The sequence below is a fragment of the Eucyclogobius newberryi genome, unplaced genomic scaffold (assembly GCF_026437365.1).
Source record: "Eucyclogobius newberryi isolate DKJ021-1_F unplaced genomic scaffold, fEucNew1.0.hap1 SCAF_16, whole genome shotgun sequence".
Lineage (NCBI taxonomy): Eukaryota > Metazoa > Chordata > Actinopteri > Gobiiformes > Gobiidae > Eucyclogobius > Eucyclogobius newberryi.
Window position 1 is genome coordinate 33,056,872 of NW_027315790.1, and position 23,422 is coordinate 33,080,293.

Sequence of the window (23,422 nt, forward strand, 5' to 3'; positions counted from 1 at the left end):
TGAGACCAGGAGCAGGACCAGGACCAGGACTGAGACCAGGAGCAGGACCAAAACTGAGACCAGGAGCAGGAGCAGGACCAGGACTGAGACCAGGAGCAGGACCAGGACTGAGACCAGGAGCAGGAGCAGGACCAGGACTGAGACCAGGAGCAGGACCAGGACCAGGATCGAGACCAGGAGCAGGACCAGGACTGAGACCAGGAGCAGGAGCAGGACCAGGACTGAGACCAGGAGCAGGACCAGGACCAGGACTGAGACCAGGAGCAGGACCAGGACCAGGACTGAGACCAGGAGCAGGACCAAAACTGAGACCAGGAGCAGGAGCAGGACCAGGACTGAGACCAGGAGCAGGACCAGGACTGAGACCAGGAGCAGGAGCAGGACCAGGACTGAGACCAGGAGCAGGAGCAGGACCAGGACTGAGACCAGGAGCAGGACCAGGACTGAGACCAGGAGCAGGACCAGGACCAGGACTGAGACCAGGAGCAGGACCAGAACTGAGACCAGGAGCAGGAGCAGGACCAGAACTGAGACCAGGAGCAGGACCAGGACTGAGACCAGGAGCAGGAGCAGGACCAGGACTGAGACCAGGAGCAGGACCAGGACCAGGACTGAGACCAGGAGCAGGACCAGGACTGAGACCAGGAGCAGGAGCAGGACCAGGACTGAGACCAGGAGCAGGACCAGGACTGAGACCAGGAGCAGGAGCAGGACCAGGACTGAGACCAGGAGCAGGACCAGGACCAGGACTGAGACCAGGAGCAGGACCAGGACTGAGACCAGGAGCAGGAGCAGGACCAGAACTGAGACCAGGAGCAGGACCAGGACCAGGACCAGAGAAGCTTCAGGTGAGTTTATCTTATCTATTGATTCATTTCTCTTTCCACAAGCTGAATTTTCATTTGACTGAATAAATATTGTGGACAAAATGCAAAATTATTGAACCAAAATATTCTGTTGTTTTAGTTTTACGTCTGAAAATGTCAAAAACCTGGAAGTGATCATCAATCTAGAAATACTCATGGAGTCAAATTCTATTCAGAAATAACTAAATAACTCTTTTCATTTCAAATGACCAAGTTATTTCACAGCCAGGACTAAACCAGGACTAAACCAGCTCTAAACCAGGACTAAACCAGGACCAAACCAACTCTAAACCAGCTCTAAACCAGGACTAAACCAGGACTAAACCAGGACTAAACCAGGACCAAACCAACTCTAAACCAGCTCTAAACCAGGACTAAACCAGGACTAAACCAGGACTAAACCAGGACCAAACCAACTCTAAACCAGCTCTAAACCAGGACTAAACCAGGACTAAACCAGGACTAAACCAGGACTAAACCAGGTCTAAACCAGGACTAAACCAGGACTAAACCAGGACTAAACCAGCTCTAAACCAGGTCTAAACCAGGACTAAACCAGGTCTAAACCAGATCTAAACCAGGACTAAACCAGGACTAAACCAGCTCTAAACCAGGACTAAACCAGCTCTAAACCAGGTCTAAACCAGGACTAAACCAGGTCTAAACCAGGACTAAACCAGGTCCAAACCAGGACTAAACCAGGACTAAACCAGGGCTAAACCAGGACTAAACCAGGGCTAAACCAGGACTAAACCAGGACTAAACCAAGTCTAAACCAGGACTAAACCAAGTCTAAACCAGGACTAAACCAGGTCCAAACCAGGACTAAACCAGGTCTAAACCAGGTCTAAACATAGAGTAAACATAGAGTTGAGCTTTAACCTTTGGAGCTCAACTTGAGTTCATAAACACACTGAACGAGGACACGAGGGGCCCAGACGAGGGCCCAGAAATTGTGTGGTCATTTTATCAAGTCACAAATCATCAAAATCTTCTTCTAGAATCCACACCTCTCAATACTTCTCTGAATACTGCTCTGAGTACTTCTCTGAGTACTCTGAATACTGCTCTGAGTACTTCTCTGAGTACTGTGAGTACTGCTCTGAAGACTGCTCTGAGTACTTCTCTGAGTACTGCTTACACAAGGTTACACGTTCTGTATTTCTGCAGAACATAAGAGATAAACTCCTGTGCAATTCAGATAATTGAATAATCCTCTCATTTGTTTACACTGCTCCTTGTGACCGTGTAATGTCCACGTGTTAGATCTGTCTCAAGAGCCATTTAAATAAAACCCTCCTTTTCTCTCTGGACTTTAGACACGAGCTGAGCTGAGTCGTTATTGTTCATTAAATGTTTCTGTATTTTTAATTGATTGTATTTATGCACTTTTCTGTACAGCATTTCAGGCTTTTAATGACGTAAGTGCACTTTATAATTATAAACGTTGACATTGATCCCAGGGGCCCCCAACAATAATTTGCATTTGATCGAAAAATATTGTGTTATGATTTACCCTTTTAAATTCACACAGACTAAAATATATTATAAAGTGGATTTCTGTTTTAATTCATGGATGTTGGCCACACTTTGGGCCCCGTGTTTGCTCCTTCAGCCCCCCCTGTGAACCACCCCTGCTCCCTGCTTTATTATCATTTTTAATACGTTTATTTTTTTTAATGTATAGAATTGCTTCTTCTAAAGCTGCAGAACCAGTAACGCAACAGGTTAAACGAGTTAAAGACGAACGCGACCCGCACACGCGCGAAGTCACGCGTGAAACCTCGTGAAGCCTCGCGAGACTTCAGTGTTGCGCATGAGTCCCTCGCGCACGTCACGCCGCTAGCTGTGGCGCTGGAGCGACTATACGGCTTTACCGCTCAAAAAACGGCGCATTTGTCACAACCGGTAACGCGTTTAATCACTTCTACATCCGGCGGACTCTTGTCTCGCGCCGCCGTGACCGACCGTGACCGTGCGGAAACGCCGTTTGTTTATGTTTTTTCCCCCCCGTAGGTTTCCGCAGCGGCGCGTTAGCATCGCGTTAGCACCGAGCGGCTAACAGGAAGGAGGGAGCCAGGAGCAGGCTTTTCGCGGCCGCGGCCTCGACACTTCTCTCCCGTACTTCCCCTTGAACGGAGCGCGTGACCGGACGGACGGACGCGGACAGGTAACGGCGCCGGCGGGGGGACGCGAGGCCGCCGCGGGTGGGCTTTAATCCGCGGTGTTTTGGCGCCGACTGTGGCGATGTAAAATGGCGTTTTCCCTTCACGTTTTCGCGTCCTGCAGCGGGGCTCGTGCAGTCATTCAGTGTAAGAGGCTTTCGTGCGACTTGCAGGCCGTGTTTATGATGTTTAACGGTTATATTTATGTGTTTCGAAAAGAGAAATGTCTGAGGATTAATGTTGGAAGTGTAATCGTGAGCTGGGTTTAGCTAAAATCACGTTAATTTAGTCTTTTACCTCGTTTTAACTAGAACTAGAACCAGCCGAGCGACGCGTAAACCTGCATTTTTGCATATTTAAAACCGCTTTAAAGTTTGTAATAAATGCATGACTATTCTAGAATGAAGTCATAAAGTGAAATGGAACGTAATGTGACTTTTAACCTCAGAATATCACAGAATATGATAAATCCGTGCGACGTTTGGCCATTGTAAACCACGTGATCCTGGTTTAAACACGTGTAACATTGTATATACAGTATTTCTAACATTTATAATTTATTTATGCACAAATACTTGAAATGTTGGCCCTTCATTTTACAACAAATATAGTTTCAAGGCTAGAAAACAGCATTTATTTAACATTTTCAAACCAAATCTATTCTTTCTCTACTGGAAGTTCTATGATGTTTGTTTTTGTTGTTGCCATGGTTATTGGCTAAACTATTGTGCGCTCGGCGTGGATGTGAAAGTGGGTTCAGAGTCTAACACATGGGTGACTTATAAAGACCATAAACATGTTCAGCGTTATTATGTTTATTTGCGTTATTGAACAGGGACGGTGTATACGATAGCACGATACGTGTGATAATCGATGATCGTGATGCATCGCTCATGATATTCCACGATACATTGTGATTTTTTTAAAGAACCCGATACATTTTAACAATTTTTCTTTAAATGCGACTTGCACAAGCAACGAAACACGCCCGTTTTAATCGTCAAAATAGTCGAAACGTGATGGGTTTTAAGATTTTGCGTAAACAAGTTTAATTTCTTTGAACCAGCAACAAAATTGTAGCGTGAATTTATTCAGTAACAACTCGTGGCGATGTATCGATACGGCCACCCACGATATCGATACTTTATCACCAAGTTTAGTATCACGATGTATATTGATATTTCGATGTTTTGGCACGCCACTTCTTTATAGAACGCGAAAGACGCATTTAAAGCACAAGGCAAACTTTATTTTGAAAGGTCAGAGTGCAGATAAAGTTGTTTCGGTCGCGCGCACGGCTAAACAGAACTGTTTTTAGTCGAGAATCCAACATTAAGTCGCATTAAAACATTCTATTTCTCACGTTAATTAACGTAACGGAAGGCTCCTCCCAATGGGCGGGTCTTACCACAGAACAGTATTAATATCGGAGTTCTCGATCTAAATTCTTTTATTGACAATGACTCTTGGATGAGAGTCGAAATGTCTATTTTTTCAAACTGAGTCCAGATGACTACAACTGAAGCTTTTTCTACTATGGAACACGCCTGGACGAATGAGGGATTACACCGACATACGTTAATTAAGTTTGAGCTTTTGCTAAACGACTCCGGCTCTTTACTTTGTTCCCGTGTCGCAGACTAAAGCGGCTTTGACTTCCCTTTGTTTCACACCGGGAGTTGCCATTTTTTTACTGCGGAATTTTCTATCGACTTGATGCAAATGTAACGAGGTCGTCTTGATGCTAATCCGCAGTCTGAGATGCGCTCAGACTTTAGCCCCGAGCGAGAAGAATCCTCGACGGTGACGTTCTGTGCGTTCTGGGCCGGTTGGACTGGATTGGAAGCGTTCCGCGCTCGTAGCTTCAGGTCGTGGCTCTTTCTGCAGCTCCAAAGTCGAGACGTGTATTATTTACAACCTGAACCCGTTTCCATGGCCGCCGGTTAAACGACTCGACCTGAGAATGACAGATCCACTGCATTTGTGCCTCAGAGACTCGAGAAAAGAATGATTACCGTATATTCTGGGCTATAAGTGCCACCTTTTTTCATAGTTTTGCCCGGGGTGCGACTTATACTTGTATACTTGTACTCCGGAGCGACTTATATGTGATATTAGTTGTTATTTTCACACTTGCAACTGCATTTTATACTCCAGTGCGACTTATATATGTGTTTTTTCTTCTCTTTTATGCATTTTTGGGCTGGTGCGACTTATACTCCGTAAAATATGGTAATCCTGACGATTTTGGGGGGAAAAAAATACAATTTCAATCTACAGCCCAACAACTGGACGTAAATGTAAAGAACTTAAAAAAAAATCTGCTCGGTTTTTTGTCACATTTAATTTAACCGTTAAGAATTATGCATTTTTTGGCTGGTGCCACTTATGTTTGTTGTTGTTGTTTTGTGACTTTAAGGTTTAAGATTCAAATTGAAGTGTTAAAAGAGTCAGACGTGTGATGTCGTGTGGCTCTCATTTGAATACAGCCTCTTCTGGCAGACAAAAGGGGCCCCCAGGGGTCTGCACCGGGACTCTCAGGTTTCTGTCGCCGCCAAACAAAGGAAAGAAAAGAAACAGCGCATTCTATAAATAAAATGCGTGATTGTGACACACGTTCTCTCGACTGGATCGTGTTCCTCTGCTTCCTGTTTAGTCCAGTTCTAGCTCCAGAGTCTGAGCAAACACACAGGAGCTCACTTTACACCGTGATCTGCCTGAACTAGAGATGTTGTGATGTCGAATGTTAGAGTTATGACATCACAATTTAACGATTATTGAGACTGAACGACGGCGAAATCTTTATTTTTTCATTTCCGTGCTCTAAACGTGACTGTTCCTCAAGTTTGTGTGCGACTTTACGAAATTAAACCTTCTTAAAGATGAAATTAAGTTAAACGTGACAAAAACAGACAGATTAAAAAAAGTTCTGTACATTTATGTCTAGTTGTTGCGCTGTAGATTGACATTTTTTCTTCTAAAATGGTCAGGATTACCGTATTTTGGCACCAGCCAAAAAATGCATAAAAGAGAAGAAAAACACATATATAAGTCACACTGGAGTATGAAATGCAGTGTGAAAATAACAACTAATATCACATAAGCCGCTCTGGAGTATAAGTTTTAAATATAAGGTGCAACTTATAGTCCGGAAAATACGGTATTATGTCATTTATCTGTCTGTCTCGCAGCAGATCCTTCACACCAGCCGCTTGACACTATTGCAACATTAAACGCCTTTATTGTTGTTGAGTACGGAATCGTCTACATGTCCGAACTTGTACTTCTAATGAGACTTCTAATCGGAGAAAAACATGTGATTCCCCGCGGCGCTGTTGCCACGGAGACGGTCCCTTTAAAGCTCCAGAGACCAGCTCCACGTGTGAGGATCCGTGAAGGTTCAGCTCACGTTTCCATCCATGTTGGAGGGACTTGAAAAGGGCGCGCTTGGTCTCCCGAGATGTTCACCCCCGCACTGGTCTGTCTAAAGGAACATCTGACCAAATGGCACCGAAAGCCTGGGCCCCCCACCATCCCTGGCCCCCATCTCCTCCTCAGAAAAGCCCCACAGTGCGGCATTAGTGCAGCTGAGAGTCGGTTGCGGGTCGGTGGTGCTGCTCCGAGGCCCACGGCGGGTGAAAGTGTGCCACGTGGACAGAAGCTCTGTCTGCTCACAGCAAAGATGTTTGTCCTTCTTGTCGCACTTTAGCGTATTTTCCACATTACAAGGAGCACTGGATTATAAGGAGCACTGTCGAGAATGGTTTATATTGGATCGTTTTTCATAAATAAGGCGCGCTAAGTGAAACATAACGTGTACCACACAAAATTGCGTCGGTCAGTAAATAGAACTAGAATTAATCCACATATAAAGGGCACTGGATTATAAGGAGTCGTTTATTGATAAAATTAAAGGCTTATAGTGCGGCTTATAGTGCGGAGAATACGGTATATTTATTCTGTCCTTATTCGAGCGGCAACGAACCATTGTCTTCGACTGGTCTGCGATTATTTCTGTCGAACACCGAAGCTTTTTAAATGCAAAATAACCAAATTAGAGTTGAAATCTGGTGACGGCCTCGAGGGAACATGTACAAGTGTCTCATGGATGAAAACAAGACGTATTTAGTCATTTTTACTGCCTTTTTTGTTCTTTTTGGACGTAAAAACTCTTAAACAGATTGATTAGAATATGACTGCGATTATTTAGAGTCACGATGAGTCTATTTAATCCTCTCAGTTCTCGTCTTGATCAATACTGACATGTTCAATAAACTAATATTGACTCTAATAATTTCAGACGCTAATGAAGCTTCGAATGAAAAGACTAACGTTTGACATTTCCGGAAGTGTTTTTGAATCAAAACCTGGCTCTTATTTTGAAGTGTTTTTTAGTCCTCGTGGCGTCGAAATGATCCGTTTTTCCCGCCAAAACGACTAAAAAAACTCTTCGATTTGTCTGGCGTGTTCCATTCGCCGCTAACGTTCCCTCCTCCTGCGTTTGCCCCTCCTCCCCAGGCGTGACGCAGACCAGCAGCCATGTCTAAGCCGGGGTCCCCGATGAAGTCCCGGTCCAAGTCCAGATCCCGGTCCCGGTCGTACTCCCGGTCCCCGTCCCGGAGTCGGTCCCGGTCGCGGTCCAGGAAGCGCCGCTACAGGTCTGCCAAGTACGTCAGAAGCTGGTTTGGTTTCACACTCTTTCCTCACACTTTCTCTTTTACTTCCCCGACACGCGAGACGTTCAGCTTCGCACCAGTTTTTGTTTGACATGGACAGGCTCAGAATGTAGAGGGGTGACCGGACACGAGAAATCAGTTTGAACGGACACGATCGGCCGCGGACGGAACATCTCACCGTCTTCTGCGCGAGAAGCTCTAAACTCCGAGCTCTAAACTTCGAGCTCTAGAGCCGAGCAAACTCGTTCCGGAACAGTCCGTTGGTTCACGTTTGAGTGTTTGTCGATTCTCCTCGGCGCGTTTCATAATGTGAACTTTGAACGTCGGATTTTTCTCAATCGCACGGACGAAAAAGTAACGTCCGTGACCATTTCAGAAGCAAAAATAGATCATATCAATACAAACTAAACACAAATAAAGCTTGTTTATCTGTCCGTTTGTATTTACTTACATAATTAAGTGTAATATTAACTGATGCATCCATAAAGCTGGTCACAAACTAAAAGTTTTGAGACAATTTGAACGAGAAAATGAAGGATTTTACGGTTTGTTCTTGGTGTAAAACATTATATAGTGAAATCCCAGCGTTGAACATTCTGTTATGTTCTGACTGTATAAACACAAACCGCTCAGCGCTGTAATAAAAGTATATTTCCACTTCTACGCCCGAGGAGGATGTCCCTCCACTGGGACACGTCCTAGTCTGCATTGACTTAACCTTTGCCTCGTCGCTCAAGTTGTTTTACTGTCACATGCGACTCCCTTTGTCAACACCGGCGTGGCCTTACATCCCGGCTGAAACGTTTAAAATCCCATGTGCAGTTTTACTTGTTTGTGGTTTAATGAAGCCTCGTTTGAGGTTTCGCTTTCGCCCCGATGACGTTTTCATGAAGGAAAAAGGTTATTTATGTGGAAGATTGAACTTTGATGCATCGCCAGAGCGTTTGTTCAGGGATTTAAGTCGACAAAGAAGTGTCTGAATCTCCAAAGTGTCTCCTCTTGTTGTTGTTGTTGTCGTTTGAGGTTTTGGCTGTTGTCGTTTTTACATCTTTAACACAGATCAGAGTCAGAAATGCAAATAAAATATGGTCTTGAATGAACAAAACGTTGGCTTTTCGAGACGTTTCTTTTGTCGAATGTCGACAAATTTGTCTTTCGTGGACTGTTTTATTTAGACTATATTATGTTTATGCAAAAAGGAGAAGTATGGAAGGCATTGTGTATTTTCACCTGGTTTAATGAAGATTCATTGATAAATTAAGTGAGTTTGCCGTGAAGATTAAAAAGTGAATCTGGAGTTTATTCACTTTTTTTTGCACATCTGCGCGTTCCTTTCCGCCCGAACATCGCAGCTGTCGTCTTGCGGGTGAAAGTTCTGAGGGCCGGCTTCACGCCACCGTCCCACGGCCCGTCTAATTATACAATTATAACGAGCTTTTTAATTTGACATAACGGTAACTTGAACCCGGCGTTTTCTGCGAAGCTACTCGACAGCCGCGCTCGTTTGTCCGCTCGGGTCGAAGATATTTGAGATGTGACCGCACCATTCTCTCTCTCTCGCTCTCTCTGTCCCGCCTCCCTCTCTGCCCCGCCTCCTTCCCTCCCTCCCTCTCTCCGCCTGTGAACAACACAAGCCTACGCACTTGTCCTGTTCATTCACGCCTCTTTCGAATGGGAATACCACGTTTAGTGCCTCATTAGAGCGCCGTTTCTCTGTATCAATGAAAGCCAATGGGTGAGTAGAGACCTTTTTATTGCGAGCGCCGCCAAACGCTCGAGTTCTTGTGCATTTTTGACACCGTAAACGCGCGGAGTGGTCACCAGAGTCTCGCCCGCTGCAGATTTGAGCTCTAAACGATCCGTCAAAAGCGTCTGTGGTGTTTCGTCCGCCACGTTCTGAACTGAAGCAATTGTTGTTTTCTTTGAATTCACAACCAGGAAGTGCAGAAGAGTTGTGCCAGTCGGATTGGTGTCTTGTAGGAAACGTCTTAAGGACTGGAGTTGCAACGCTGCCCTCTGCTGACCAGATTTGGCGCGGCAGCTTGTAACGTTCTGACATTTCAATGCGTTGTTAGAAGCAGTGTTTTTAGCAGAGTCGTGCATTTTCTGCAAACGTAATGGAAAGAGAAACGGCTTTATGCTTCTTAAATGCCTTAAATAAAAAGCCTGTACCTGATAGTAATTAAGTCCGGTCACAATAAATGCTGTTTACATCATGTTGTGGTAAAAGCAGCTAAATCACAAATAATATTAGACTGATTACATAATCTACACGTGTTGCTCAGCATGAACTAAACCGAGGCGACGGGACAGGATCGCCTCGTTTTGTCGGGCACATTGTTCGCTAAGAATCATGGGTAAACACTGACGGGCGATTGCGGCTCGCGGTGCATCGTCAAAAGTAGGCGTGGACCGGTGAACGATGCGGCGCAGCTGCACGAGGCCGTGTTTCTGGGCCACGGCGGGACGGAATGGACCAAGTGGGCGGGGCGCTGTTCAAACTGGTTTCTCGTGCTTCCAAACCGCACACGGGCACTTGAATGTTTGTTTCTTGCACCGATGAATGAAAGTTACTTGTTACGAAACAAGCAGTCAGCTTTCAGGAAGAACGTCCAAAGCCTTTAGTTTAAGTTTGTACCAGGTACCAAGAGTTCAGGCAAAGCAGCGAGAAGCAAAAAGCAGGTGACTGACCCACCATAAGATCCAACAAAGAAAGCAAACTGTCCCCTCCGCCAAATTTAGTGGCATAAGCTATATTGGCTTTACCATTTACCACATTTTCCCCAAAATGTGACTCAATAGAAAGTTGAACCCAGCCGTAGTGTAGTCATCTTAAAGGTCCACTTTTCCTTTTCTCTTTTCCACAGCTCCAGATCGCGTTCTCGCTCATACTCTCCATCCTACAGGAACTACCCGTCCAGAGACTACCAGAACAACCGCGGCGGGTACAACCGCGGCTACAACCGTGGCTACCGGAGGCCCTTCCACTACCGGGGCCGTAACCGCGGATACCACCACCGCGGGGGCCACTACCAAAACCGGGGAGGTGGCGGCGGCGGCTACGGCTACAAGTCCAACTGGCAGGGCGGTGGTGGTGGTGGTGGAGGTGGTGGAGGAGGAGGCGGCGGTGGTGGAGGCGGTGGCGGCGGCTGGCACGACAAAGACCACAGCCCGCGCAGAGGCCGGTCACGATCCAGGTCCAGAAAGAGGTCCGGGAGCAGGTCCAGGTCCAGGTACTCTGACCGGTCCTCATCCCGGGGCTCCAGGAGGTCCAGGAGGTCCAGATCCTACTCCTCCAGGTACGCAACAACGAACTGGGATGTTTGGCTCTAAAGCGGCTTATAGCTGACCGAGGAGGCTCTAAAGTGGCTTATAGCTGACTGAGGAGGCTCTAAAGCGGCTTGGTGCTGACTGAGGAGGCTCTAAAGCGGCTTGGTGCTGACTGAGGAGGCTCTAAAGCGGCTTATAGCTGACTGAGGAGGCTCTAAAGCGGCTTGGAGCTGACTGAGGAGGCTCTAAAGCGGCTTGGAGCTGACTGAGGAGGCTCTAAAGCGGCTTATAGCTGACTGAGGAGGCTCTAAAGCGGCTTGGAGCTGACTGAGGAGGCTCTAAAGCGGCTTGGTGCTGACTGAGGAGGCTCTAAAGCGGCTTGGAGCTGACTGAGGAGGCTCTAAAGCGGCTTATAGCTGACTGAGGAGGCTCTAAAGCGGCTTGGAGCTGACTGAGGAGGCTCTAAAGCGGCTTGGAGCTGACTGAGGAGGCTCTAAAGCGGCTTATAGCTGACTGAGGAGGCTCTAAAGCGGCTTGGAGCTGACTGAGGAGGCTCTAAAGCGGCTTGGTGCTGACTGAGGAGGCTCTAAAGTGGCTTAGAGCTGACTGAGGAGGCCACACAGACAAATTTTAAATAAGAAACAAGAAAACAATGCGAGGGGAGAAGAAGAATTGGCCTAAAAATAAATGTTATTAAGCACATAAAATGAGATGATTGGCATTGACTCGTTATTGGAAACATGTATAGATTGGTGTCTGATTATCAGCCAAAAAACTGGGTCAGGGCATCACAATTTTACATGAAAAGAATGTTGATTAAACATGCTTTTCTCTAAATGTCCCTTCTCCAGGTCCCGTTCGTCTTCTCACCACCGCAAAGGTAAAGGTGGAAAGGATCACAAGAAGTCTGTGGAAAGTCCAGGAACTAAACCTGGAGTCGAGGGCAGCGCCATCGAAAAGGCCTCAGGGGGAAAGTGGATTGACTACGACGCCAGTCCCAAACCCTCCAGCCCTGATCGAGCACAGGTAGAACACCCCTATCAGGTATTTAACCCCTCCAGCCCAGACCGAGCACAGGTAGAACACCCTTATCAGGTATTTAACCCCTCCAGCCCAGACCGAGCACAGGTACAACACCCTTATCAGGTATTTAACCCCTCCAGCCCAGACCGAGCACAGGTAGAACACCCTTATCAGGTATTTAACCCCTCCAGCCCAGATCGAGCACAGGTAGAACACCCACATCAGGTATTTAACCCCTCCAGCCCAGATCGAGCACAGGTAGAACACCCCTATCAGGTATTTAACCCCTCCAGCCCAGACCGAGCACAGGTAGAACACCCTTATCAGGTATTTAACCCCTCCAGCCCAGATCGAGCACAGGTAGAACACCCACATCAGGTATTTAACCCCTCCAGCCCAGATCGAGCACAGGTAGAACACCCCTATCAGGTAGTTAACCCCTCCAGCCCAGATCGAGCACAGGTAGAACACTCACATCAGGTATTAAACCCCTCCAGCCCAGATCGAGCACAGGTAGAACACCCACATCAGGTAGTTAACCCCTCCAGCCCAGATCGAGCACAGGTAGAACACCCACATCAGGTATTCAACCCCTCCAGCCCAGATCGAGCACAGGTAGAACACCCCTATCAGGTATTCAACCCCTCCAGCCCAGATCGAGCACAGGTAGAACACCCCTATCAGGTATTCAACCCCTCCAGCCCAGACCGAGCACAGGTAGAACACCCACATCAGGTATTTAAACCCTCCAGCCCTAACAGAGCACAGGTAGAACACCCTCACGCCCTGACAGGATCAGTACATTTGACCTTTGGCCCTGCACGTCCCACACCTCTCGTCCTCCCTTAGGCGGCTGCTAAAAAGGAGGGCTCTTCCGGTGAGAACAAGGGTCCGGGGTCTGGCGCCCCCATGTGGAGGACCATAGGCGCGGTGTCCCCCCCCAAACCGTCTCCCCCGGCAACCTCGCAACAGACCGCCGCCTTCGGAGGCTTCGGCTTCTTCTCGAAGGACGAGCAGGACGGGCCGAGCGACAAAGCCGGGATCTCGGCCGCCTTCAAGAAGTAGGTGTCGTGGCTCCGCCTCCGCCCGCCCGTCAAACATGAACGATTCAATGTGTCACTCATGTCTTAACCAACTTTACATTTAATTTTTAGCCTAATGTCAAAGGCCCTTGGAAGAATACAAATTAAAATGGAAAAACGTCCCGATTTTAAAGCCGTGATTTTAAGTGATTTGAAAATGTTCTGAGAGGAGGTTGTTTGAAATCCCATTTTCTTAGGACGGGGGTTTTTGACGTGAGTATTCTTATGTGAGTCTTTGTTTTTGAATGTTCTTGAATGTTTGTGTTCAAAAATGACGGTAAGGTACAGAAATGTTCTAACGCACAGTAAGTACTTGACCGCCGCAGCGTTTAGACCGGAGCCGGTGCCGAAACCTCCTGGACGGTGCCGGCGGTGGACTCTGGGAGGGCGTGCGGCGTTTAGGCTGAAATGAAGTGAATTAGACGCGCGATTTTGGCTCAAAAACGCAACCCTACGACGATGTCAAGCTACGTTTGTGTCGGTTATGCAGATCAGACACGTGGAAATTTAGAAGTGAGCACATTTTCTCCTGTAAAAGCTCAATATGTCAAAAGAGCGTCAGACGTTTACGACTGTAAACTCCAAAAGCACAAAACGGTGCTCACGACACCGATGACCTTTTGCTCCTTGAATAACGAATGGAAACCGAGGAGGCTCTAAAGCGGCTCGGAGCTGACCGAGGAGGCCCTAAAGCGGCTCGGAGCTGACCGAGGAGGCTCTAAAGCGGCTTGGAGCTGACCGAGGAGGCCCTAAAGCGGCTCGGAGCTGACCGAGGAGGCCCTAAAGCGGCTCGGAGCTGACCGAGGAGGCTCTAAAGCGGCTCGGAGCTGACCGAGGAGGCTCTAAAGCGGCTCGGAGCTGACCGAGGAGGCCCTAAAGCGGCTCGGAGCTGACCGAGGAGGCCCTAAAGCGGCTCGGAGCTGACCGAGGAGGCCCTAAAGCGGCTCGGAGCTGACCGAGGAGGCCCTAAAGCGGCTCGGAGCTGACCGAAGAGGCTCTAAAGCGGCTCGGAGCTGACCGAGGAGGCTCTAAAGCGGCTCGGAGCTGACCGAGGAGGCCTAAAGCGGCTCGGAGCTGACCGAGGAGGCCCTAAAGCGGCTCAGAGCTGACCGAGGAGGCCCTAAAGCTGCTCGGAGCTGACCGAGGAGGCCCTAAAGCGGCTCGGAGCTGACCGAGGAGGCTCTAAAGCGGCTCGGAGCTGACCGAGGAGGCCCTAAAGCGGCTCGGAGCTGACCGAGGAGGCCCTAAAGCGGCTCGGAGCTGACCGAGGAGGCCCTAAAGCGGCTCGGAGCTGACCGAGGAGGCCCTAAAGCGGCTCGGAGCTGACCGAGGAGGCCCTAAAGCGGCTCGGAGCTGACCGAGGAGGCTCTAAAGCGGCTTAGAGCTCTAAATGCGTCCAAAAAGAGCGTCCGATAACGACTGTAAACGCAAAAACGATGCTCACGTTGATCACGATGACCTTTTGCTCCTCGTGTTTCTGAGCCCAAGTGTTGAAGAAATTAATTGTGGAGTTCTTTTTCATCCGTTTTCTCTGGAATGTTCAAAAAATTTGTCTGTAAAAGTTCTTAAACTGAACCTCAAAATTGCAGAAATGCCACTTTATACTCGTCGTTTTGGAGATTGCGTTAGACGTTTCCTCCTTTTTGAACTCATTCTCAATAGTTTTATCGACGACACTGGACATTCTTTCGACTTGAATCGTTAGTTTCAAAATAATTGCTATATGATACATTTTCCAATGCGCGTTTCCCGGCCGTACACGTGTCGCGATCGAATCCGAATCGTGATTTTTGGCTCTGAAATGCGAATGGTTCGTGCCAAAGTAACCGCCAAACACATTCTACGGGTTGCGCTCGACACACTCCGGAGTCCATCGTTGCTACGGTCTACGATTGTTGCTCGAAACTCAAATATATAACAAACTCCGCCTTAAAAATCCCCCCCCCATTTAAAAATAGTCCGCCCGCCCCGCCCGACGCTATAACGGCTCGTTCATTCTCTTTCAGATTTTTGGCCGAAAATAAAGGCAAAAAAGAGGAGGATGCGTCCGCAGAGCTGGACAAGGCCAAGGCCGACCTTTACAGCTCGTCGTTCAGTGAGAAGGACGACAAAGAGCTGCCGTTCTTCGACGCCGGCGAGGAGGAGTTTCTGAAGGCCCACGTTTTAAAGGGCGACCTGGAGGAGGAGGGGGGCGGGGCCAAGAGCGCCATCTCCGCCCGCGAGCTGTTCGGGAAGTGGGGGGACGAGCCCGGCGCCTACTCGACGTCCTACCCCGCCAAGGAGAAGGCCCGCCGGGACGCGGAGGAGCCCGAGGGGGGGCCGGAGGAGGAGCCCTACCGCCGGAAGCACAAGAAGGAGGAGAAAAAGAAAAAGGAAAAGAAGGAGAAGAACAGGAGGAGCCCCTCACTGCAGCGGGAGAAAGAGCGCCCCCTGTTCCCCGGAGCGTTCCCCGCGCGCGCCGAGTCTCCGCCGAGACTCGCCGCCTCCAGGGAGGAGTTTGAGCAGAAAGTCAGCGCCATGGGACTGGACGAGTTGCCCAGGTAACGACACGCCCTGTTCTAACATTGTAAAACACCTGGAGTAGCATTTAGCTTCAGTCACACGTGGCGTTTAGCTTCAGTCACACGTGGCGTTTAGCTTCAGTCACACGTGGCGTTTAGCTTCAGTCGCACGTGGCGTTTAGCTTCAGTCGCACGTGGCGTTTAGCTTCAGTCGCACGTGGCGTTTAGCTTCAGTCGCACGTGGCGTTTAGCTTCAGTCGCACGTGGCGTTTAGCTTCAGTCGCACGTGGCGTTTAGCCTCAGTCGCACGTGGCGTTTAGCCTCAGTCGCACGTGGCGTTTAGCCTCAGTCGCACGTGGCGTTTAGCTTCAGTCGCACGTGGCGTTTAGCTTCAGTCGCACGTGGCGTTTAGCTTCAGTCGCACGTGGCGTTTAGCTTCAGTCGCACGTGGCGTTTAGCTTCAGTCGCACGTGGCGTTTAGCTTCAGTCGCACGTGGCGTTTAGCTTCAGTCGCACGTGGCGTTTAGCTTCAGTCGCACGTGGCGTTTAGCTTCAGTCGCACGTGGCGTTTAGCTTCAGTCGCACGTGGCGTTTAGCTTCAGTCGCACGTGGCGTTTAGCTTCAGTCGCACGTGGCGTTTAGCTTCAGTCGCACGTGGCGTTTAGCTTCAGTCGCACGTGGCGTTTAGCTTCAGTCGCACGTGGCGTTTAGCTTCAGTCGCACGTAGCGTTTAGCTTCAGTCGCACCAGTTTAATGAAAGTCTTCTCCCTCTGAGTGTAAAAAAAAACAGGCTGAGAATCTTCTGCTGTTTTCAAGCCCATAAATCATCTCTAGACTCGTTCTGAGCATTTCTCTGCAGTAAAATCTCAAGAGAAAACTTAAGTGTATTATTAACCTGTGTAATTCCCTCTGCAGCCTGTAGATGGCGCCAAAACTCAGGGAAACAGCAGAGCTACAGATGTTAAGTTTGTTACAAAACCAAACAAATGATGCCAAAGTCGTATTCTGCTGGATTTTAGTCGACTAAATAAGACGGAAACTAGTTTATTTCAGCTCCACAAGAAAATTACATTTTACAATTCTGTCATTTTCTGCCATTTTCTTTTACAAACTCGACATTAACTTCTAAAAGCTTTTGTGTTTTAGCGTCATTTCTGCACCACACGACTCCCTTTACGCCAGACCCGTTCTGGTTTAAATGCATGCTCAGGTTTGCACGGGTCCTGAACATACACGCCGCGCCGCTTGCCACGCGCCTTTAACAGTCTTTCCCCTTTTGTATTTCAGTACGTCTGTTTCTAAAGACACTTCTGGTTCCAGGGACCCGAGTCTGTCAAAGAAAGACGCAGAGTTTCGCTCCATTTTCCAGCACATCCAGTCGAGCCGCCGCAGCCCGTCAGAGCTGTTCGCTCAGCACCTCGTGTCCATCGTGCACTACATCAAAGGTACTGCAGGGGGCGGCGTTGTGTGCGGGCGGCGCCATTAGCCCCCGCCGCTAGCCCACGCTGTCGGCGAACGTCGGCCTTCGGCGCAGACGTTTCCTCGAGACACTTTCCGCTGTCTCTGGCAAAGTTTTGGTCCAAAACAAATTGATCCGTTTTGTTTGTTTGTTTTTGAAGTGCGTTTTGTGGTCTTGTTGTTCCAGCTCAGCACTTCCCCTCCGCAGACGTGACTCTGAGCGAGAGGTTTGCCCTGTACCAAAAGAAAGCCGAGGAGGCGGAACTGATGAAGCCGCGCAAGAGTCCGGAAATACATAGGTAAAGCCGACGCTAATGTGTTCAGAAATACACGGGTAAAGCCCACGCTAACGTGTTCAGAAATACATGGGTAAAGCCCACGCTAACGTGTTCAGAAATACACGGGTAAAGCCCACGCTAACGTGTTCAGAAATACACGGGTAAAGCCCACGCTAACGTGTTCAGAAATACACGGGTAAAGCCCACGCTAACGTGTTCAGAAATACACGGGTAAAGCCCACGCTAACGTGTTCAGAAATACACGGGTAAAGCCCACGCTAACGTGTTCAGAAATACACGGGTAAAGCCCACGCTAACGTGTTCAGAAATACACGGGTAAAGCCCACGCTAACGTGTTCAGAAATACACGGGTAAAGCCCACGCTAACGTGTTCAGAAATACACGGGTAAAGCCCACGCTAACGTGTTCAGAAATACATGTTATACTTTTGACTTAATTTTTTGCCAGATTTTAAATATATTTATCCTAACTGCATGACCTTTAGGGGGCGCTTTAGGTAAACACAAAGGAAAGATAACGTATGTCTTGTTTTGGTCGTGACAGTCATGAATAACCGTTAAACCGTGACGTTTACTCCTCCGCTCTTTCTGCTCACACACTCAATCACTTTCAATCACTTCCGTGCACTCAGCAGTTGAACATTGCCCCGCCCCTCGCGTGCGACCCGCCCCTCCTCTGACCCGCCCTCTCTTCTCTTTTTCCCCCGCAGGAGAATCGATGTGTCGCCCAGTGCGTTTAAGCGGCACTCGAGCCTGTTTGAGGAGGTGGAGGAGAGCGGATTCAAGGTGACCCCGTCTTTTTACCCAGACATGTCCCAAAAAAGCAACAAAAACACATGTTCAGAACCTCTGCTTCTCTTTCAAAGGACGCAATTGTCTAAGTCAAAAGTGTTTTATAAGCCCAGTCCAGAGAGATATGGTATTTGATATGATAAAAACCAACCAAAGGAATAATAAAAGGAAATAAGATGATACCGAGCGCCTCTCTCTTGTAAGTATTCCTCTCAACGCCCAAAATCAAGCCTCAGACTTCACATGCATGGTTTTAGGAACATGTTTACAGCACCATCTAGAGGCCACACTGTATGATAACATGACAAATGGCGGGCTTGATTGCTTTCTGTGCTTTGAATTTCCCACGCGTTTTAAGTGACGGGGCGTGTCTCGCTGACTGGGCGCTGTGCTTTTCTCCCCCCCCCCCCCCCCTGCAGGATTCAGGTAAAAAGTTCAAAGGCGACGTGATGGACCTGCGTCTGGACATAGAGCGCAGGAAGAGGCTGTCGGGGAAAGGCCGCAGTCCCGGAGGCAGCCGCGAGAGGTCCTCCGAGAAGGCCGGCAAGCACCACAAAAAGTCCAAGTAGGTGTCGCCCCCCGGAGGCCTCAAGACGCATCGTGTTTGACTTTCACAGAATGTAGCTAACATGAAGCATCTGAGTGTCAGGAAAAGCATGTAGTGCGGCAGTAAAATGCTGTTTGAATCTGTAGAAAATAACTTAACGTCGCAGTGTCTCTAAAACGCATCAATTCATTTTCTGTATTGATTAAAATGGTTTACAATAAGGGCATCAGCCAGGCAAGTTTATTTGTAGAGCGCAATTCAAAGTGCTTCACAACAGGAAACAACATATTAAAATCACAAAGAAATTACAGACCACATACATCGCATTCCAGACCCTACTTCCCATATTTATCTGACATTGCAGCGTGACAAGTGTCTCCGGGATGGACACATCACTTTTACATTGATTCTTTCCCATATCAGCGCACTATCTGCAAACTCATCCCACTGGAGTATGAAATGCAGTTGCAAATGTGAAAATAACGACCATATTTTCCGCACTATAAGGTGCATTAAGCGAAACAAAATTGCTTACAGGTCAGTAAGCACAGCCAGAAGGAATCGTATATAAGGCGCTGGATTATAAGAGAAAATTAAAAGCTTTTAAGTGCGCCTTATACTGCGGAAAATACGGTAATAATATCACATAAGTCGCTCCAGAGTAAGTCTCACCCCGACCAAAACGATGAAAAAAGGTGCAATTTATAGTCCAGAAAATACTGTATTTGAAGAGAAATCGTAAATTGAATTTTAATCATAATTCTTGTCAGAAAAATCCCAATTAGATATTTTCCCCAAAGACGCGATCTTAAGTCAAAATGTCAGAACAGAAAAAACAATTTCACATTTATCACTAATAATCGCTTCAGTTTCTATATTTCAACCGTTATTCAGCGTCTTTCAGTCACTGAAAAGCGCTATATAAATAAGTTATTATTATTATTCAGTCGAGGTTTTCTTGTCGACTGCTGAAATACACTTTTACACTTGTGTTTTTGAGAATAAAACCTCTTGTTTTCTTCAGAAAAGCGAAGAAGAAGCGTGACCGCTCTCCCTCCTCCTCCTCCTCCTCCTCTTCTCCCTCGCCGTATCCCCCGGCGTACAGGGGCAAAGAGTACGGCGAGGGCCCCGCCGAGCACCTGGAGGAGGGCTACCCCCACCAGAGGTACCCCCCGCACGGCTACGGCCCCGGTGACAACCGTGGGCCCCGGGACTACGAGGGCCACGGCATGGAGCGAGGACGAGGACGCGGATTTGTAAGTTTGAGCTCACAATGATTTAAACGCATCTCACTGACTTTATAAACGAGGAGGAGCTCAGACTTCACCTGAACGAGCTCAGACTTCACCTGAACGAGCTCAGACTTCACCTGAACGAGCTCAGACTTCACCTGAACGAGCTCAGACTTCACCTGAACGAGCTCAGACTTCACCTGAACGAGCTCAGACTTCACCTGAACGAGCTCAGACTTCACCTGAACGAGCTCAGACTTCACCTGAACGAGCTCAGACTTCACCTGAACGAGCTCAGACTTCACCTGAACGAGCTCAGACTTCACCTGAACGAGCTCAGACTTCACCTGAACGAGCTCAGACTTCACCTGAACGAGCTCAGACTTCACCTGAACGAGCTCAGACTTCACCTGAACGAGCTCAGACTTCACCTGAACGAGCTCAGACTTCACCTGAACGAGCTCAGACTTCACCTGAACGTTGATTTAAACACATTTCACTAACTTTAAAAACGAGGAGGAGCTCAGACTTTGGACTCTGAATCGTTTAAATGTTCTTCATGCGTTTGTTTTGACTATTAATAAGTGGATAATTGTTTGTCGTTCTGGTCACTCCGACTAATGTCTGTGGCGCACAGAAGCCCCGCCCACACGCCTCCAGAGCTCCGCCCCCTCTCCTTCACTATGACGACATCATTCCAAAAAGGATTAAATTCATTTGAACATACTTCGGGGTCGGACGTCTCTTTAGAAACGCAGAATCCTGTTCCAGCTCAAACGAACGACGCTAAAGTACGAGCGCGCGGGAAGGTCAAAGGTCAATAACTCTTGTCCCTCTGTGCGTCTGGTCAGTTCCCCCGAGTGCGAGGCCGAGGCTGGAACAGAGGAAACTATCAGGGCAACAACAGTAACGGAAACCCGGCCAACGTGAACCCCCAGCAGCGCCCCCCGGAGGAAGAGTGGGACCCGGAGTACACGCCCAAGAGCCGCAAGTACTACCTGGTCAGTGCCGAGTCCTTCAATCTGTACGCTAAATATGAGCGCGAGAAGATGCCAAAAAAACGCTCTCCACAAAAGGCGATAAAACGACAAAAAAAAACCCGCTTAGGTTCCAAGTCGAGTCCTGGAGTCCGGACGCCCGCACGCCCTGACTAACCGCCTTGGTTCTTTTCAGCACGACGACCGCGACGGCGAGAAGACGTGGGTGGACAACCGCGGGCGGGGGCGGGGCACGTTCCCCAACCGCCGTGGGCGCTTCGTCTACCGCAAGGGCGGCGCCGGCGGCAACAGTCCCAAGTGGACGCACGACATGTACCAGGGCGGCGAGGAGGGCGAGATCCACGACGAGGGCTGCGACGAGAAGGGCCCGGGCGACGCCAAGGCCTAGACGCGACGCCGAGTCCCAGACGCGGCGCGGCGAGTCCTCCAGGTGCGGAGTCGGGACGCCGTTAGGGAAACGCGTGGATCGTTTAGTCAAAAGTCACGCTCGCGTTTGTCGAACCTCCTTTTTTTTAAACACGTTCCCCCGACATATGATTCCAGGCGTTTGGGTTTTTCCACCAGATGATTCTTCTAAACGTGTTCGAAGCTCGTGCGTTTTAGAGAGAAGGATTTAAACCAAGTCGAACCCAAACGACTCAAGCGGTTAATCGGCCAATAATCGGTCTCTGGATTTTATGTAACGCAAACAAAAAAGACTCTCAGCCAAAGACGGTGGAATTACAGACTCCAAATGTCAAAAAAGAACGGAATATTTTCTGATTTTCTTCAGTTTTTCACTTTATTCGTAAACGCTCTTCATCCAGGAACCATCGGTCGCCATAGTTACCTTTTTATTTGGTTAAAAATGTATTAGTATTTTTCCTCTTTTGTAAAGTCTGTAGCTGCAGCTCGTTAGCGGAGTCTTAACGTCTCGTGTTTAACGCGTTCAGGCCTCATGTTCGTGGATGAAACGAGATGGAAATAATCGGGCGTTTTATGTGAAATTCCAATTTAAATCGTGACAATTCCTCAGCGAAACTGGTCTTGAACGATTCACTTTTTCACGAGTCAAGAGTGCGGATTGTTCCGGGTTCTCTGCACACGGCGGCGGCTCTTTCACTGAAACAGATCAGTTTGTTTAATTAAAGTCTCAGTGTGTAACTTTCCTGGTGCTGGACGTTCTTCCTCCGGCTTTTCCTCAAATGTCACGTTTTCATGGCTCAAAAATACCTCGAAAAACGTTTAATTTTTACTGCGAACTCAAATCTGAGCTGTAACTCGGCCTCGCGTTCCGACGGAGATGGAAGCAGTTCGATGCCGTGTTCTGGAACGTTTCGAGCAAAGAAATGAACGTCTCCACCAGAAAAGTCGCCGGCTGCACCTCAAGACGGAAGTGTTGGAAGTGGCAGATTTTGACCATTTCACACGAGTTTTCCGCTCGAAAGTCTGTGTTTTTGTCCCGACCCGCTCTCTGTGTCCCGACCCGCTCTGTGTCCCGACCCGCTCTCTGTGTCCCGACCCGCTCTCTGTGTCCCGACCCGCTCTCTGTGTCCCGACTCGCTCTCTGTGTCCCGACTCGCTCTCTGTGTCCCGACTCGCTCTCTGTGTCCCGACTCGCTCTCTGTGTCCCGACTCGCTCTCTGTGTCCCGACCCGCTCTCTGTGTCCCGACCCGCTCTGTGTCCCGACCCGCTCTGTGTCCCGACACGCTCTCTGTGTCCCGACCCGCTCTCTGTGTCCCGACCCGCTCTGTGTCCCGACCCGCTCTGTGTCCCGACCCGCTCTGTGTCCCGACACGCTCTCTGTGTCCCGACCCGCTCTCTGTGTCCCGCCCCTCTCGCGCCCCGGACCCGCTCTCTGTGTCCCGCCCCACTCGTCCACAGTAAAGCATGTATGTGTGGAGAACCTCCTTCGTACGGAAACGCGAGGATTCAACGCGCCGTGACTCCGCCGGCTCGCACCGTGTGACCTTTAGCTCCGCCTCCCTTCGTCGGTTATCCACAGATGAAGTGCTGCACGTGTGACTTTTAGCTCCGCCTCCCGCCGCGTGCTGCACGTGTGAAAAGATAAACCACTCCCGACTCCGGCTGTAGAGCGTCGTTTAGTTTGACACTTTTTTACCCTCGACCGCTTTGAAAGTTCTCGTCTTTTAATTTTCAATAAAGTCTTTTGATTTGAGCTCGACCGTCTGTCTCGTCTGTGTCGTCTTCTGTTTTTCACATTTTTATCTCGTTTTAGTCGAAACAAACAAATCTTTAATCCTGTGTCTGAACTTTTGACTGTTTTATATGATTTTGTTTTGCCGTAAAATGGACGTGGTCAATAATAAATACTCTTGAACTAGAACATCAGTGTCTTATGTTCATTTATATCATTGTCTTCAAGAATTAAAATGTTTAAAATAGGTTTGTTTTTTTGTGACCAAAGCTTTTATTTTAAATTCATGCAATTACTTTTTTTGTGTTTGAATTGTGATTTTTTTTTTAACATCTAAAAATATTAATTAAATATGAAAATGATAAATAAAATGATA

At 48.5% G+C, this 23,422-nt stretch overlaps 1 protein-coding gene across 8 annotated transcripts; it reads left to right on the forward strand.

The window, feature by feature from the left end:
- The first annotated feature begins 3,017 nt into the window (after positions 1-3,017).
- On the forward strand, positions 3,018-23,067 carry thrap3b (thyroid hormone receptor associated protein 3b). Of its 8 annotated transcripts, none has more exons than XM_072448297.1 (14): positions 3,019-3,036; positions 7,550-7,689; positions 10,575-10,795; positions 10,826-11,006; positions 11,829-12,021; positions 12,850-13,061; positions 15,089-15,622; positions 16,871-17,028; positions 17,229-17,340; positions 18,050-18,125; positions 18,551-18,696; positions 19,703-19,934; positions 20,762-20,911; positions 21,084-23,067. In XM_072448297.1, exons 2-14 carry the CDS (start codon positions 7,571-7,573, stop codon positions 21,294-21,296), a joined length of 2,547 nt encoding a protein of 848 aa, XP_072304398.1. In that variant the 5' UTR covers positions 3,019-3,036; positions 7,550-7,570; the 3' UTR covers positions 21,297-23,067. The 8 variants fall into 8 exon arrangements, with proteins under 8 accessions (XP_072304397.1, XP_072304400.1, XP_072304398.1 ...); XM_072448300.1 differs by having other exon boundaries at positions 10,614-10,795; XM_072448301.1 differs by having other exon boundaries at positions 10,614-10,795; positions 10,829-11,006.
- The last annotated feature ends 355 nt before the right edge of the window (positions 23,068-23,422 follow it).